We start from the raw sequence: 18,694 nt of genomic DNA, 5'->3' as shown, positions 1-18,694 counted from the left end.
CATTCTAGGTAGAATGTAACAGATATAACCAGCATCCTTTAAAATGCATGACTGAGATCAGAAAAATAAAAAAGGATATTTCCAGGGGCAAGACATGCAAGAAATAAAATAGAACTAAGAACTACATAGGGAAGCTTTGAATCTAATTTTTTGTTGTTATTGTTTGATAAGAGAGAGCCGTAAGTTTTGGCAATTGAGTGGCTTATATATCCTTGCTTATTCCAGGAAAGGATATTTGGCCCTGCAACTCTGCAAGGTGATGAGTTGGAACAAAGGACTTTAAAATAAGGTTAGGACCGCTGAAAATCCACATGTTTAATGAAAGGGTATACTAAAGAAAATATATATGCATATGTGTATGACTAGTTGCCTATCTTAACAGTCTGACAATTCACTGACCATTTTTTTTTTTTTGAGACAGTCTCTCTCTTTTACCTGGGCTAAAGTGTACTAGCACCATCCTAGCTCACTGCAACCTCAAACTCCTGGGCTTAAGCAATCCTCCTGCCTCAGCCTCCCAAGTAGCTGAGACTACAGGCATGTACCACCACACCAGGCTAATTTTTCCATTTTTTGTATAGACAGTCTCACTCTTACTTATGCTGGTCTCGAACTCCAAAGCTCAAGCGGATCTTCCCTCCTCAGCCTCCCGGAGTACTAGGATTGCAGGTGTGAGCCACTGTGCCCGACCTAATTCACTGCCTTTCTTTGCCTAGGATCTGAGTGGATTTATAACCACTGTCTCATACCTCACAAAGATATGAGGTTTGAATTTATACTGTTCAGTATGGTCTGAGAATGCTTGAGCTGAGAAATTAACTGGAAAAAAAGCAAAGCTTCTAGGTCAGTGATGTTGCAAGCGTACCTAGAAATTAACATAAAATCACTCTGAGAGAGGACATAGGGTTGACCCAGGGAACACATGATTCCCACAGATAAAAACCACTGAACATGAGTTCATGTATCAACATTAAAAACACAAAGGAGTAAAGAAGGCATCAAGAGAAAGGGCCAGTTTTATATTAAATTTTGACTTTAGACTGGGCATGTTGGCTCAAGCCTATAATCAATTTATGAAACTCAATTATTTTTATCATCCCCAAACTATAGAATGCACACATACCTACACATATACAAGTGTATATGATATATGTGTGTATGAATAGATAAAAGCTACTATTGATTATAACATTGACACCTATAAAATACTGGTTAGGAATTTCTTTCTTTCTTTTTTTTTTTTTTTTGAGACAGAGTCTTGCTCTTTTGCCCTGGCTAGAGTGAGTGCCGTGGCATCAGCCTAGCTCACAGCAACCTCAAACTCCTGGGCTTAAGCGATCCTACTGCCTCAGCCTCCCGAGTAGCTGGGACTATAGGCATATGCCACCATGCTCGGCTAATTTTTTTCTCTCTATATATATTTTTTAGCTGTCCAAATCATTTCTTTCTATTTTTAGTAGAGACAGGGTCTCACTTTTGCTCAGGCTGGTCTCAAACTCCTGAGCTCAAAAAATCCTCCCGCCTCAGCCTCCCAGAGTGCTAGGATTACAGGCATGAGCCACCGCGCCCGGCCCAGGAATTTATTTCTAATAAAAAAAATCATCACAATATTTGTGAAGAAAACCTTAAAACTTTAACGAAACCATAAAGGAAGACCTAAATAAATAAAAAGATAAACTGTATGTGTAAATGGGAGAATGCAGTATTGTAAAGATGCTTTTTCTCCTCAAATACATCTATGCATTAAGTGAAATTGGAATCAAAATGCCAACAGGCATTCTTAAGAATGAAACTTAGAATTCACATGGAAGAACAAAACTTCTCATGGCTCTTTTGAAGACAAAAACAAAAGTATACAATGAATTCATAACATAAATCAAGACTTTCATATAGTTATGGAAATTAAGATAAACTGGCACTGATAAGATGATAGATAAGAAATGGACCAATGAAACAAGATAACCTGGAAACAAACTTGTGCAAGTACTGAAACGATATATGGCAAAGACAGTGTTACAATTCAGTAGTGAGAGGATTAACTATTATCCTAAAAGAATCGACTAATGCTAATCAGATAGTTCACCCATATTTGGGAGAGAAATGTCCTTACTTCAAATCATTTTCAAAACTGTACTGTAGGTAATTAAGACCATATATGTAAAAAACAAAACCGTAAAATTATTGAAAGGAGCTTAAAGAGACTATCTTATGACCTTAGAGTAAAAGAACATTTATTCAATAAGATATGAGAAGCACAAGTTATGAAAGAAACAATTAAAATTTTCTAATCATCAAAGCAGCATAGACAGAATGAAAAAAATTGGAGTCATAGACCTGAGAATGGTACGTGCAGCTCCTTTAATTTTAAAGAATAAGTTAGTATCCATTATATATAAGTATATAATACTTACATATTAATACAGAAAAATAAAAAATAAGCCAATTTAAAATAGGCAAAAGGATGTACAGGCAGTCCACATGACTAGAAACCTATGTGGTCCACAAATACGTGAAAAGATATTCAGGCTTGTTAGTAATAAGGTGAAGGCAAAATAAAACAATAATTAAATATCATTCAATAGCCATCAGATTGGCAAAAAATTAAGTGTTTGGCAGAATCAAGTGCTGGCACGGACCTGAAGCAATGAGAAGTCTGTGGGTAGACATGTTAATTGGTACAACGGTTGTGGAGCATAATTTGGCAATATCTAATAAAGTTGGAGAGGCAGTAACCCTCAACCTAACGATACCTTTTTAGCTATTTTTCCTTCAGAAAACTTTTGCTCCATGCACAAAGGAGCATTAACACAAATGTTTAAACTAACATTGTTGGAAATAACAAACAAAAAGATTAAATAACAATAATAGCAATAATAAAGGAACCAACCTAGGCATCTATCAAGAAAAGAACAGCCAAATAAACTGTGATATATTCCTACAGCAAAATACTCATATCAGTGAAAATAAGTAAGCTAAATCTACATGTAGCAATATGTGTGATCTCAAAATAATGCTTAGGGGAAAAAAGCCAGATGCATAAGTATAATATTTTAAAAAAATCTATGAAACTTAAAATATGCAAAACAATATATAATGACAAAAAGTATAAAAATGTGTATGGGAGGGAGATGGAGGGTTGAGACTTTATCAGTATTTTTTATTTCTTTCACAAAATAAATAAAAGATACAAAGAAAACATGGCACAATGTTATAATTTGAAAAATCTGGGTAGTAAATCTATGGACATTTGTTATAGTGTTCTCTGTACTTTTCTATATAGTTGAAATATTTTCTAATTAAAACAAAAATAACAGTATGTGTAAAGTCTTTGGCACAATATCTCAAGCTCAAAGAATGGTTGTTTCCTTCCCTTCCCATTCTTGGCTAGAAGCTGGTATACAAAGTGCCCAGGCATTACCCTCTGCTTCTTAGCCCGAGGCCAGACTGGAACACTTGGGCTCTTCCTGAGCCAGAGGCATCCCAGGTGGTCCTACCATTATGCCTTCTAGTACAGCCAGTCTGGGTGGTAGGTCCTGACCTACACCGATTCTCAGGGCAGAATTTTATTAATAACTGCTCAGGTAGCTTCTAGCCTGTAGGACAGCTCAAGACAGAAAAGGCGCAACACTACGTTCCTCACTAAATTAGAATTGCGGATTGCAGAACTGATCATCACATTCTTCCCAGACTCCCATTTCATAGATGAAGAAATGGATGGATGATCAGAGAAGGGAAATGGCTTGTCCATGGTTGTGAGTCAGTGGTAGTATTTCAAGGAGAACTTGTGTCTTGTGACTTCCAGATCTTTCCAACAAGTCTTTGTATATAAACTCTTTTTTATTCAAAAGTAGGTCTTTTGATTTCTATTCCACTGTGCTTTCCAGTTCATAGCAGCTGGCAGAGGACTTCCACCTCTGGAGAGCACTGTCTTGAGATGGAGTTAGACAGAACCGGTTCAAGTCCCCGCCCCATGACGAAAGCAGCATGACTATAGGCAGGTAGCTTAATCTACCTAAGTGTTGGTTTTCTCATCAGAAAAAGGGGACAATAATACTAATTACTCAAGGGATTGTTGTTTGGGTTGAGATTGCACATACAAAGTATGAGGCATAGTGTTAGCATGGGATTCATAGGCAACAAATTAAAACTATAATTGCTATTTTTATTCCAGAAGATGGAATTGTAAAGAAGAACAGCATAGTTTAGTTATACAGACTATTTGGAGAGATAGACGATGATAAATGAATACTATGATATGGAAACAATAGGAGGTCAATAATGAGTAATCAGGGGCTCAGAGAGGGTTCCTAGAAGAAGCAAAACGTGATGTTTCCGTAGTGTAATGAGACTCTCTCTCCCTTTCCTCCCATAGTACCTTTGTATTACTCATTTTATCTTCACGTTGGTATAGAACAAGAATCATATATCCTAATTAAAAGATAGAAAAACAGACCCAAAAGAATGAAGTAAACTGCCTACAGATTTCAGATAGGTTTTAATTGGCCTATCATGATATTAACTGTATACCAACACTTTAAAGTTATGCATGTGTGTATTTAAATATTTAAGCTTAGGCCATAGGGCACTTAGCCTCCTTATGTAAATATTATATTTAAGATAATGATTTAATAATCTATAACTAAATTTTACTATAGGTTGTGCTCCAAATTTGATATACATTTACCGTCGATATGACTTTCTAAGAAGGAATACCAAACAAATCATATTGATTAGAAATGCCAGCAGTTGTGTTGAACTTGCCAGAAATGCAAACCTAAAGCAGATATGTCATTTGAGTTATTTGCAAAAGAATGATGGCTGAATGTTGAGAAAGTTTTTTAAAAAGGCATGCAAAGAATCCACCAAAAAATGCCTTCAAAATAGCTAAATATTCCCATCATATTTAAATTTGTTAGCTAGAAACATAAAATTAGGCTGGGCGCAATGGCTCTCACCTGTAATCCCAGCACTTTGGGAGACGAAGGCAGGAGGATCACTTGAGGTTAGGAGTTTGAGATCAGCCTGGGGAGCATAGTGAGACCCTATCTCTACAAAAAAATAAGAAAAATTAGCCGGGCATGGTAGTGCACCTCTGTAGTCCCAGCTACTCTGGAGGCTGAGGTGGGAGGATCACTTGAGCTTCAGAGTTCAAGGATGCATTGAGCCACGATTGCACCACTGCACTCCATCATCCTGAGGGAAAAAGTGAGACACCATCACTTAAAAAAAAAAAAGAAAACAAAGAAACATAAAATTAATCTGATATGTAGTTTGAAGAATTGATGATTAAATATTAATTATGGTTAATTAAAATAAAAAACTTAAAATGGCATTCAAATTTCTTTGAAGGAAATCAGAAGTGGCCAAAATAATCATATGCATAATCAGATGAAGTTTTAGTTCCAAACAAAGAGTAAGTGGGTAGCAAGTTTCCATCATCGCACTAAATGAGAAGATTCTGAGCTGGGAGTGACTCTGGATCTAAGAATATTCTGTTGATGCTGTAAAGGCTGGAAAAGGGAGATGCTAGAGGCAGGAGAGGTAAGACAGAGGCTGTTTCAGCAGTCAAGGTTGAGATGCTGGTGGCAACAGAGATAAAGAGAGGGTGGCCTTGAGGCTTTGGGGTTAGGGGAATTGAGAGGGCTCAGGGTCTGTTTGGACGTAGGAAGCACAGGAGGTAAAGAAGTTTAAGAGGTAGTAAGGCTTTCCAGATGGTTTTAGGAGCAGCTGAAAGGAACAATTTGACAAAAATATCCTACTTTTTGACTAACCATGAAATAGGTTCTAACCTCTGGCAAAGCCTTCAGAAGCTACTAACTTGTCCTTCTCAAAACAAACAAATAAAAATCTATCTAGTTTCTTGAGAAAAGAGCTCTTGTTGAGCATCACTTTTGACTATAACCTAGAGAAAATGCAGTTTTATTGTAGGAATTTTTCAGTGGAAAAGCATAATCTTGTCAGTAGCAGTTGTACCCATTCCCCCTTCCCTGCCTTTTAATTAAGTAAATGACTCTGACTTCTATTTTTCTATCTGAAAACTTAGAATAACAGCCACTGCCTCAAAGAGAGGCTGACAATCTTCTGGGAGATGATACATGAGCCATGCACACACAGTTGGAAGAAGGAGGGATATTAAGTTTTCTCCACCAGTCAGATGTGTTGTATGTGATGCTGGTAGGTAAGGAGGAGGATGGTGGGTGGAAGAAGTTATTGGGAGACAGATTTTGCTGCAGGGTAAAGGCAAACCTTCTGAGATCCAGAATTTTCGGAAGTTGGAAAGGGTCACCTGGAAAGAGAGTAAGCTGCCAGGCACTGAGGTATTCCAGCTAAATGATGTAGTGGAAACAAGATTTTCCATCAGGCCATGGCACACATGATAGGTGGTGGCCCCATCTTCATGGGCATAGCTAACCAAGGTGCATGTAGTTATCTGTCAGTCCTTCCTTCTGCTGAAAAGACCATAGCATAATTTCAGTGAACAAGAATGCAGATGATTAGTATTAAGAGCAGTGGGATTAACTGTTTGTCATAGACCAGACACATACGTGCTTTCTATATGTTCTCATATTCAATCTGCAGAATGGTGTGAGGCCAGGTCTATGACTGCTTTGAAATAGGCCCAGAGAGGTAAAACTTCTGTCCGTGACTTCCTGGCAAGTGAGTGATGAAGCCAGGACAGAAACATGTCTGTTTGTCTCTGTATTGATGTTATTGAGGAGGAGGAGGAAGAGGGGAGGAGGAAGGCCAAGGTGGGGGCAGGAGGAAAACATTCACAAATATTAGCCAACTGCCTTAAATATTATCAGCCACAAATCATTTGTGACAGACACCACAAGTGAAAACCCCAATGTAGAGAAGTACTTTTGACACTCTCACACTCTTCTGCAGAAATGGCCTATCGATTTAGACAGGGGCCATATGCCCCCAGGGACCTGGGATGTAGCCTGAAGCAAATTTCTTATTTTATTTTGTAGCATGACCATTTTTTGAAATATAAAACATGCCTCCACATTTTAGAGCAAAGTGAATATATAATAGAATACATGTCACATTTTTGTATCTTTGTGTATCCCCTGAGAGTATCACTCTCTCTCCCACCCCACTCTGGTTTTAGAAGTATCACCAGAAAATGTATACACTCATTAACCTAGAGGTGGGTAAAATAGGCAATAAGATAAAAGAAATTGTAAAGCCTATAATTCTATCAACAAATTAGCATCCCAGAGGTTTACAAGACAACCATCATTCATTCATACACTGTCTCAAGATTTTTGTGTATTCACCTACTTCGTTTTCATTGACCGAACACAAAGTCTCCAGTGCCTTCTGTTCTACCTCCAATATTAGTAGCTCCAGTGCTGCTAAAACAAACTCCCTTTGGGGTAATACGTCCAACATTCTCAGGAAGGTTATGTTCCTTACCAGAGTCCTTCAGTGCTCATAAACTCCAACTCATCGTTGCGTTGAGAATCAAAAGACATTCTTCGCCCATTGCCCCTGCACCTGTTATCTTTTTGGCCTTATCCAAACAGCCTCAGCCCTAACAGCAGCTGAAATAACAGATGGGCAGGAGAACTTGAGATTTTTTGACATCACCCTTTTGTTTATGAAATCCCCCCCCCAACTCAGGAATCTGATAGGAATTCTCTTCATTATCATTTTGTGTTTTTCCCATGGTAATTTATCATTACTAAAAAATAAATAAATAACACAGAGGGAAACAAAATAGAGAAATAACACCTCCATTTGAAAATGGTCAAGAAGGATATAGGGGTGGAGATTTGGTCATGGAAATTGATATAAACATATATTCGCCTTGGAGGTTGCTTGGCAGTAATCGCACTCATTTGGTGGTTTGTCGGTGAGGCAGTCAGAACAGGTAGTAGGAGATCTTGAGGGGAGATGCAATCTAGGCAAATGGGAAATCTGGCAGGAACCAGCCCATGGGATTCCAGGACATGACCCCACTTTGCAAAGGATGAGTTATTAAAACAGACCTAACATATGGATTGGACAGGCAGAATATAAAATATTTCTTAATAGCATGTGATTGTAAGCAAATTGCCTAACTTTTTTCTATCTCAGATTCATCATCTGTAAAATCAACATGAAAATACTAGCAGCCATGTAGGGTTGTTTTGATTCTCGAATAAGAAATGCATGAAAAGTGCTTAGCCTAGGGCCTGATATTCTATTAATGGATGCTGCTATTATTATTGTTGTTGTCAAGAGTGAAAGACATAGGGAGAAGTGAGTGACAGGGAGGAGGAGAATCACTGTATACACTGCAAGAGGAAGGACCTTGCTCGCCTGTAATGAGGTTTCTGCTCAGGTTTTTAAATGAGGGAAAAAGCTAAGAAAATGCCCAGAGACTCTATCATGGGGCTTTCCCACCTCTGTGCTTTTGCTTATCATATTTATTTTTTCTGGATGGCTTTCTCTCAAACACCTTCATTATGGATCACATACCATCTGATACTTTTCCACCAGGGGTTTTTGTAAAGCTTCAATTAAAGATAGAAAAAGCACCTAGTAATGTATACACGGTTATTAATCAGTCAATTGATGTTAGTTATTACTGCTGTACATTTTAGTGTAGTCCATTATGCTTAGCAGACTGCCTTAACCATAGCAGACAATAAAAACTGTGCCTTAACCATAGTAGACAGTAAAAATTATTAGATAACTAAATGTGCATTTGATTTCAAAAATGAGCAAGACTGACAGCACGTACTCCAGGGGATCAATTTTCTGTTCTCTCCTTGTCTGCCCCCAGCATTGTATTTCTATAGCTAATAGTCTTCTTTATATTTTTTCCAGGAATCTAAATCTTGGCAGTGTGTACCAGTATCGGGTCATAACTATTTCGGGAACTGAAGAGAGTGAGCCATCACCTGCTGCCATATACACCCATGGAAGTGGGTACTGTGGTGACGGAATTATCCAGAAGTAAGTAGATCTAGCTGAGGAAAGAAGAGGAGGGGGGATGCTGATTAGGCCAAGAGACGGTTAGGGGGCTGAAATGAACAGATAAGGGCCATAAATGCTTATGAAATACTCTTCAATATATGATCTGTGAGTTACCAAGTATCCCCAATCGTTTACCAATTGGTCTTCAAATTGCTGTCCTCAGAAGAAAAGCAGTGACTCTTTTTGGAACACATGCATTTCTCAAGTATGTAACACAATGTATGATTCAGATAGAGCTACCATTATGCACTTACTACCATTTGCTCTTGTTCTTAATTGTTTTATGTGTGCTACAAGGGTTCTCTTAGTCTTTTCCATCAAAGCCTACATTCAGGTAACAGGATATGGTTCCTCTAGGTTGAAACACTTTTACATTGTTTGCTGGTTACCATTTACATCTGTTAAAACTGCATATTTATTTGTTATTTCTGTTGTATTGTGTTGTATCAACATTTTGCAAAATGGGTCAAAGGCCTGTAAAAATAGCAGCATATTCCAACTCACCATAAGTTTAAGCTATAAATAGAAAACAGTACTCCAGAGGAAATATTGAATGTGAATATGAGTACACTGAGGCAAATGAATCAGTAAGTAAAGACTCCAGCCAAAAGAGAAAATTATGATTAGAAGACACAAAGATGCATGTCTAAAAACGGCTTTTTGTCAGATTATCAGTCTATTCATCCTCTTGTCCTCAGGACAAGATGTTACACAACTGCCAAAGAGGGGCAAGAAGCCATCAAGACGTTCACATTGTTTAAAAGTCAATAAATAAACTTTTGAGCTCTTTTCCACCAGAATAAGCACAAGAAATGTTTTCTGGCACAAAATTGAGAGTTTTGTCTCTAGAGGTGGAGAAGAGACCAATAATCATTGAAAATTAAGGCCCTTATTGCTAAAATTATGTTCCTGAGGGCTAAAGTATTTATCAGCAAGTCACACTATCGCTAAGAGACTTCTAAAACTATTGACAGATTTAATGATAAACATTATGTGTGGAGATGGCAAAACAAGCTATTGGCAAAATTCCTTCATTAAATAGCACTGCTGGGTGTCACATAATATCTGTGCAATATGGAATTGCAATTACTACTTCTGTAGGGGGAGGGGTGGTGTAAAAAAAGAATTTGCTTCACAGTTGGATGAAACCACTGATGTGCAGAACATGAACCAGCTCATAGGTGTAGTACGTGTATGAAAAAGAAGCACAAGATGACGATTTCTTTCTGTTTATCACTAACACTAATGCTAGAGGGGAAGAACACTTTAATTTGTTACTGATGATTTTGTGGTATGTAATGTAAACTGAAAACCTCTGCTTCGGGATGAAAGGACCAGCTAGCAGTATAGCAAGGATGATGAAGTCATGCAAGTAAAAGGAGTTAGCCTAGGACTACCCGTCCACATAGACATCAGTTATTGGCCAGCAGTATGCTTTCTGATCATGACTTAGCATTAAAGGAAACAGGGATGTTGAAAATATGATCGTATAAGGACCAGTGAGTTACACCTTTCCAACTTGCTGTTCAAAAAGATAGTAGTGTGTACAAGCGTCTTCCCCTCCCTGCCCGCCACCCACAGAAGTATGCCAGCTGTTCATGGAAAGGTACTAATTCAAGTTTTTGGCATAAGGAATGGCATTCTTTAAAAACATTGGCACTGATAAGGCAAGTAACAATTATTTGCATGATTTCAAGTGACTTGCTGATGCAGTATATCTCAGGGATATAGATTTATGTGTTAAATGTTCTGCACCTATAACTTGTTACCTGAAATGTTGAGATTTTAATATTGAGGTGATAATGTGAGGATTTTTAAGTATTGAATTATGGTGCAAATCAGGTGATTGCCAAGAATTTGACTCCTCAAGCATAGGATATACAGCTACTTGCTCGTTTGAGAATAAAATTAATGATGTGTTGTATTAAATATAACATATGATGTTATGTGTGTTTAAGAGCCACATCCAAATGCAGCAACAGAATAAGAATATATAGTTTCCAATGCAACAAAATTGGGGGAAGGAAAACCTTTCACTGTTCCGTCCAAAATTAAAGTATTGACTTCCAGCCTTTAATACAGCTGTTGTCTGATGGAGCCCTGAACTTAAGCCGAGTGATTTCTATGGAGAAAGTACCCCATCATTTTCAAGTCTAAGATTGAGCTGCATATCTAGAATATTCCAAAAACACTTGCAATCATTGCTGACAACCCATAATTGTGATTTGGGATTTTCTAATTCAGCACATTTTTTTTAAAGTCTCAAGATTTGGAGCCTGATCTATAGCTTAGTCTATCCATTTGGGAGACAGATGCAGATGCACTGGAAAAACACTGCAGACACTGTCATTCTACTCTCTGATGTAAAACTATTATCATCATCATTGTTATTAACTTTAGGTAGTGTTCTTAATTTAATACAGTTTTTTAGTGCTTTTACCTAGAATTGGTATTCTGCATAGACATCAAATACTAGTTAAATTACCTACAGATACCAAATATTTGTTGATATACTTTGTAGAAAACTACACACAGCTTATGGATGTTTCTCTAAGGAAAAAAGGAAGAAGGAGAGGAAAACTTTGGGAAAAAGGACGGGTATCATCTTAGCTAATAGGATTTTTTATGGGATGATACATGTCAATTTGCTATGTCTGTAAGGGAATTTACAGAGGAATATGGATAGACACAACACTCAGTGAAGTTCCTAATAGATGAGGGCTCAGTTGTAAAGGATTCTCAGAAACAGATCATTGCAATTTCATATATACTATAAAGATGAAAACACTGCATGGATATCATGATAATGATATTTATAAATAGTTATTGAACTTATACTATGCATGAGGCACTGTGCTACATTACTATCTCTGTGAGTTCTCCCAACAAGCATACAAGGCAGGTCCTATTATCATACTTTGCAGAAAAGACAACTAACGCAGAAAGAGATTAAAGAGTTTTTCTTAAGCTTACACACCCAGTAAGGAGTAGAACCATTATGTGAACTGAGAGCCAAGTTCTCATCTGGATTCACCATTGCATTAACGTATGATGTTACAACCCTGCAAACCTAACAAGTAAAGGAGTGGCTGCATGCTGTCTGCTACATCCCGGGCACTGAGCCAGGTGCTGAGGTGCCAGGATGACAAGGCTCTGTCATTTCCTTTGGCATCTTATGGCCTAGTGTGGGGGGCTCTCAAGTAACAGACAGAAACAGTTAAGTTTGACAAGTGCTGTGATTGATGGAGCAAGATATCTATGGACACATAGAAAGATGATCACCTGCTCCAGCCTGAGAGGTCAAAGGTTTCTCAGAACCTCTTTATCTAATGATAGATCTGTCATGCCTAGAAGATATTTGTGGTGACCCTAATGTTTGAGTGGTGATAGAAAGCAGGTTAGAAGTATTCTTGTGGCTTAGGGAACAAGCCCAGGTTTAAAAGAATGAGAAAAGTTTCTGCCTAGACAACCCATGAAATAGCTAAGAAGCCCAAGGTCATCAGCAATTTTCAGCCACCAAGATTCACTGGCAGAGAATTCTGGGACCAACTAGGAATATGGACTTCTTCTTTGCTCATGGGTTTGCAGACAGGAGAGAGCTTGGGTGGCTCTTTGGAGATCAATGCAGTGTCCTAGCCATCTTAAGGATTAATTGCGTGGCACTATCCTGCTACTCCGACACCTCCTAAAAGCAACAAACATTGCCCAGTGTTAATTGTCCTGGTGAAAGGAGACATCTGAGGGCTCTTCCATGCGGTGACAGGTCCCAGCTGGTCTCCGGGGAGGGAGGGACAACTGCCACACACTCTGTAGAGACCTCCCAAGGCAAAGTGGGAATGGGAACTGTGATTTCCTGAGCATCTACTACATGCCACACACTGTTACATTCTACTCTTGCACCAAACTCTAAGGATTAGGCCTGATTATTTCCATTTTAACACATGAGGAAACCGAGGCCAAGCACCTGTCTGCAAGAGCACTGTTCAAGGGAGTTTTCTGCAATGATAAAAACATATTCTGTGCTGTCCAATACAGTAGCCACTAGCCACATATAGTTACTGAGTTCCTGAAATGTGGCTACTGTAACTGAAGAATGGAATTTTAATTGTATTTCATTTTATTTAATCTAAATTTAGATCATCACAGATAGATCAGAGAGAAGTCAAGTGACTTACCCAAGACCACACAGCTAGTTTGAAGCATGGGGTTCTAAAGCCAAGTTTTCTGTTTTTAAAAGGATGGGAATTTTCCAGAAAGCCACAATCCATCCAGAATTTCAGGTTTTTCTCCTCCTACTCCTTGCCTTAGCCCAATTCAAAGAGCATTGCTCATTTTCTGCACATCCCACCCAACCTTTGCAAAATCATCCTTAGGTGATGGGAATGATTCCAACGAAAACAAGAGGAGCATTTTTACTTCCTAGTAGCATCGTCCCACAGGCCTTGGAGTTCTCGACACCATGCAATGACACGCCCAAGGGAGAAAGCAAAACTTGCCAATGAAAGAATGACTAAACTCGAGCATGCGAATGGAAAAAAATCTGTACCTTCAAGTGTATTGGGGGAGTAGGGAGATATCAAGGCAGGGAATTTGGAAGAAACAACATTTATATTATAGAACCTACAACATTGCCTTCAAATTTGCCCTTTTAAGATCAGAAACACGAAAATGGCAGTGAGATTTCCTAGACACTGTGGGACCTAGGTCTGTTCATTTATTAGTTCATCTATTCATCCATGTCTTACTCCCATCTGGCTTATTAACGGACTTGAAACCTCAGAGAATGAGTTTGAAGCAGGAATTCTACTTTGTCATCAGAAACACAAACAAATAGAATAGTATCTTATAAATCTACACCTTTTATGAGTCTTATTTTGAAGCTGAATAAACAGAGACTCAGACAGGGAAAGGGATCTGTCCGAGGTCTCAGGAAAGGTTCATGGCCCAGAGAGGGACTTTTCCGTGTCTGGCCACAGTTCTAAAACTGATCTGTCAAATTTCTCTTTTGTATTGGTTCTGCAGAAGCCAAGGTGAAGAATGTGATGACATGAATAAGATCAATGGTGATGGCTGCTCCCTTTTCTGCCAACAAGAAATTTCCTTCAATTGCATTGGTGAGTCTTTGCCCTGTCTCAGGGCCTGGCTGGAGAAGTGGATGGTGTGGAATAGCTGGTCAATTACAATAACAACAATAGTTCTGTCTACATTACCATTCACTCCTTTATATATCACATGTTTATTGAGTGCCTCCTATGTACCGGGCACTGTTTTAAGGCATCAGGAAATACAACAGTGAAAAAACAAACAAACAAACAAAACAAGTCCTCAAAAGCTTATGTTCTTGTAGATAATGGCAATGACAGGTTATTTTTTGGATCAAGCTCTAGCTTACAAATATTATTGCTTTTCTTCACACGAGCTGTCCGGGGTGGCTATTATTATAGATGTTTAAGGCTGTTTTTGTTACTTCACGGATGAGAAAAAGTCGGAAGCTAGAAACATTATAAAACTTCTTCTGGAGTCATGCAAGTCAGCAGTGACTGAAGGGCCAGGACTTGAACCTCATTTTGCCTGATTCTCAACAGCCTGCTCAGCCCATTTTGGTGCATAACCACTAGCCAGGATCTAGGAAGCACCAGGGCCCTCTGCAGACTCAGAACCTTGGGCAGTCTCTCTGATCGGAGGGAAGAGGAATAGCAGACCAGCCTGTGTTTAGAAAGCAAACGTCCTTTTCCCACCTTTACAGAGTCAGTGGGGAAATTTGTTTTCCTCTGCCTTCTTACACAGTCTGGCTATCTTGTTGTTTCAGCCCCACTTGGGAGGCCCTGGCCAGCCTGGGGCTGGTAAACAGACAGGGGTTGGGGGCAGGGATGGAATTTTGAGCTGGCCCAGATGAGATCATACTTCCTTTAAGATGCAAATCGATACCTGAAGATCAAAGGTCCTCCGGCTAATCCCTTGGGCTGGAGGTGAAAACTAATCACAATTCATTTGCAAGTACAAAAGACAGAGGTGCTCCATCTGAAGAGGGAGGGGGCAGCTACAGAGGGGGTGAAAACCTTGGTGGGAAGATTTCTCACCGAAAGGCAATTTTCTGGGAGGACTAAAGGCGGGGAGATGTCATCGCATCCTGGCATCTGCAGAGCATTACAGGGGTACATTTAACATTCTTTCTCCTGGTAGATTGTGAGCTCCATGAGAGCAAAACCACATTTCATTTATCTCATATTCAATTCTCAACAACCATTTATTGCTCACCTACTATCTCCTTGGCACCCAGTGGGGGCTGAGCAGCACAATAGAGGTGCTCGGTGAAAGTTTATGGTTGGAAGAGAGGAAGGTGCTTAGGGAGGAAAGACATGGGATTTTCTAGACAGGACCTTGGGTTTTTCAGTTGCAGATTTTTTTCTCTTCACTATTCGGTTGAATTTGGTTGATACTAGCCTAGTGGTGTGGTGAAAAGAACCTTGGACTAAAATTAAGAAAACTAGACCATGATGCCAGCTGTGCTCAGAACTTGCTTAAAGCTGGCCAAGTCACTTTTCTAGTCTGGGCCTCAGTTTACCACCTGTAAATCAAAATGATTGGGTCAAGTGATCTCTGTAAGAGCCTTGTCTGCACTTCTGTGTGTGATTTCCAAGGTGGGGGGCTGAATTGCTTATAATCCTGAGCTCTACTTAAACCAAACCCTCACCTTTACCACCATCCTCACGGCAACCAGCATTACTCCCAGACCATGCTGGAAATATCTGCCTATTTTACTCGCACTAATGTGGCATGCAACTTAGGTGCTTCTGGGAAGAGGGTAGGATGTGGTGAAAGTAGGATATGATACCCTAAGAGAGGTGCTTGAGCCCTGACATACATATGCCATGTTGCTTTAGACCTATGTGACAATAAACAAAATAAGGAAATCTTTTACAGGTAGAAAGCTCATTGTCCATGGAAGGGGTCTGTCAACTATGGCCCACAGGCCAGAACTGGCCTACTGCCTATAACTGTAAATACAGTTTTATTGGAACACAGCTCTGCTCATTCATTTCCATATTGTTTAGAATGCTTTCATGATATAATGAGTCAAGTGGTTGCAACAGAGACTCTATGGCCCCCAAACCTATAATGTTCCTTAGCTTGTCGTTTATCTACAAAGTTTGTCAACACCTGGTCCATGGATTTGGGGCCTCTGATACTCTTAGTTGTTGGAGCCTGGCACAGAGAGTTGGTGAAAATTATGATGTGGTCCACCATGTCTTAGAAGAAGTGCATTTGGAACATACGGTGGTAGGGACTAGGAGACTCTGATGGAAACAGCCCTGGACTGCAAGTCTAGCCCCAGCTTGCCTTTCTTCCTTGGCCCTCACTTTTCCTTCTTTACTTTGGCAAAAATGACTGTTTTGGACTAGATCTGTGTTTTTCAAATTGCGTTAACTGGGTGTTTAAGAGGAAAGGAATGAAGACAAAGATGTTACCAAGAGTATGAGACTGGGATGCTTATAGATCTGTTTTATAGACTATTATTCTCTACCAGATTTTAAGGGCTCTGCTACTGATATTAAATAACATTTGTTAAACACCTATTATGTACCAAGCACATTTATAAACCCTTGTTCTCGTAACAACTCTTTTATTGCACTGCTTTTTAAAAAAGAGGAAGCCGAGGCATGGATGGTGAGCCAAGGATCCACAGTTAAGTGGTGGAGCTGGGGTTTAAACCAAGAAAGTCTGACTCCAGAGCTCACTATGGTAAGCTGCCTGCAAAGAAGACAGCTCCTAGTCTTTTGGGCTTTAGGGGTGAATGAGAAAAATATTGTTATAAAACAATTCATGTAACAAATCGATGGAATGGAATACAAAACCATCAGTGGTGTGGACAGTGTCCAGGGAAGATTGTTTGTTACCCCTGTATATGGAGTGGGGTTTATGTTAGACGAAGGACCTCAGCTATGCCCTTCACTGGCATAGTCCCATTATGGGCATCGAGACGCAGGCATTCCAGGAAGGAAGGAGTCTTCCAGAGATCCCAGCTCCCAGGGATTGCATTCCAAGGACAACCGCCATAGCTTGAATCTAGAAAACTATCTCCCTCTAAAAGAAATGGCTGAGAAATAGACAATGAATCTTTGGCTCCCAGCACACCTAGCTTTCATGAGTCAGAGGGGTGACAGTAGAGTGTGGGGGGCTTTGCTGAGATGGACACTGGTCGTATCATAACGTGTGTGAAGACAGTGATCAAGACAGTGGCCAAGAGATCAGACACACCGTGGCTTAGATGTGTGACCTGGGCTAAGCCTCAATGTTAACATCCAGAAAATAGTAAAAATCCTAGAACCCACCAGTGGGAGATATTGACCAATATTTTTGGACTCATACTATCTGCATCTCCCTTCCTAGACTGAGGGAATAATTCTCCTAATGAAAGCCTAACCCTTGCTACAGCAATTGAAGATCCAAGCATCTTATTCTCCTAGTCTTCTGTGTAGCTTGCGTGTGGGCAGACAGCCTAGGCCTTCCCTCTTCCCCTGCAATCGGACACACCAACCCAAAGCTTTGAATTAGAAGCTAGTGGTGGTAAGACATAAGGATTCTGCAGAAGTCATTTTAATGAGGACAGTGAGAATAGCCATGACCACGCCAATTTCCCAAGTACCAGGGACAGCATCTAACATCAAAGCTGAAATGACTGTGCATAGCAACAGCTCTGGATCCTTTCACAAAACCAGTCCTGGGACCTAATCTTGGGCTTGGAATGGGGCTCGGAGCACGCAAGCCTGGCTCTGCTGCCCTCCTAGAGAGTCTTTCATAAGTATCCATTATATTTGAATAGATTTTATTTGTGTACTTTTTTGCTTAAGTTGTCCCAAGTTGTTCCTGTTGATTGTTTGTCACTTAGAATCCTGGCTGAAAATTATTGTCATAAGATCTCTGAGGTTTAGCCCCATTCATGCACATGAACTATTACTTTATTCAGTGTGTGTTTGTGTGAGAGGTTTTTTTTGTGGGGGGGGGATATCAGTGACAACCACCATTTGTGGGTACCTGCTAGGTCAGCAGTCCACAACTTTTTGGCACCAGGGGCGGGTTTCATGGAAGATAATTTTCCATGGACAGGGGTTGGGGAGGGGGGCCAGGCGGGTGTCATGGGGGCGGCAGAGCTCTGAGGCCTGGCCCCTAACATGTCTTGTACTGTATCAGTCCATGGCCCGGGGTTGGGGATCGCAGCGCTTGGTGGCAGGCTCTGTGTCAGGCACCTTTGTTTAGTATGAGACTATGTGAGGTCTCTTATTTCCATACGTGAGGTCTGAGTCCTATAATAACCTATTGTAACTTGCCCAAGGTCACACAGCACAGAGGTGTGACCTATATCTCCAGACTGAGTCAAGAGCCCCTGCTTTTTCTGCTCTGCCACTCTGCATCCACATTTGAATGACTCCCTTCCTTCCTTCCCCACCTGCCTGCCTGCCTTCCTTCCTTCCTCCTTCTTTCTTTCTTTCTTCTTTTGTTTTCCCTCCTCCTTTTCCTTCTCTTCCTCTTCCTCCTCCTCCTCCTTCATCACTGGCCCTTTAGAAGGGCCAGTGTTTTCCCTGGGTTGGTAACACCAGCATTAGGGTGGGTGACAGATTTATGGTGACATTCTCATTCACTTTTCAGAAGCCCACACATCCGGAAGTATTCCCGAGGTGCCAATGTGCTATTATGCAACACCCTGGGGACTTCCCTTTCCCAC

The 18,694-nt window shown here is 40.1% G+C and overlaps 1 protein-coding gene across 1 annotated transcript in view; it reads left to right on the top strand.

Moving 5' to 3' along the window:
- The window catches only part of PAPPA (pappalysin 1), a 236,897-nt gene that overhangs the window by 99,778 nt on the left and 118,425 nt on the right, over nucleotides 1-18,694 (top strand). The window contains exons 8-9 of the mRNA XM_045563088.1: nucleotides 8,821-8,949; nucleotides 13,993-14,084. Coding sequence (XP_045419044.1) covers nucleotides 8,821-8,949; nucleotides 13,993-14,084 — 221 coding nt within the window. The remainder of the gene's footprint in view (nucleotides 1-8,820; nucleotides 8,950-13,992; nucleotides 14,085-18,694) is intronic.

This window comes from Lemur catta, chromosome 10, assembly GCF_020740605.2.
Source record: "Lemur catta isolate mLemCat1 chromosome 10, mLemCat1.pri, whole genome shotgun sequence".
NCBI lineage: Eukaryota > Metazoa > Chordata > Mammalia > Primates > Lemuridae > Lemur > Lemur catta.
Note: the sequence above shows the minus strand (reverse complement) of the source record. Positions and strands in the feature narration are given on the sequence as shown.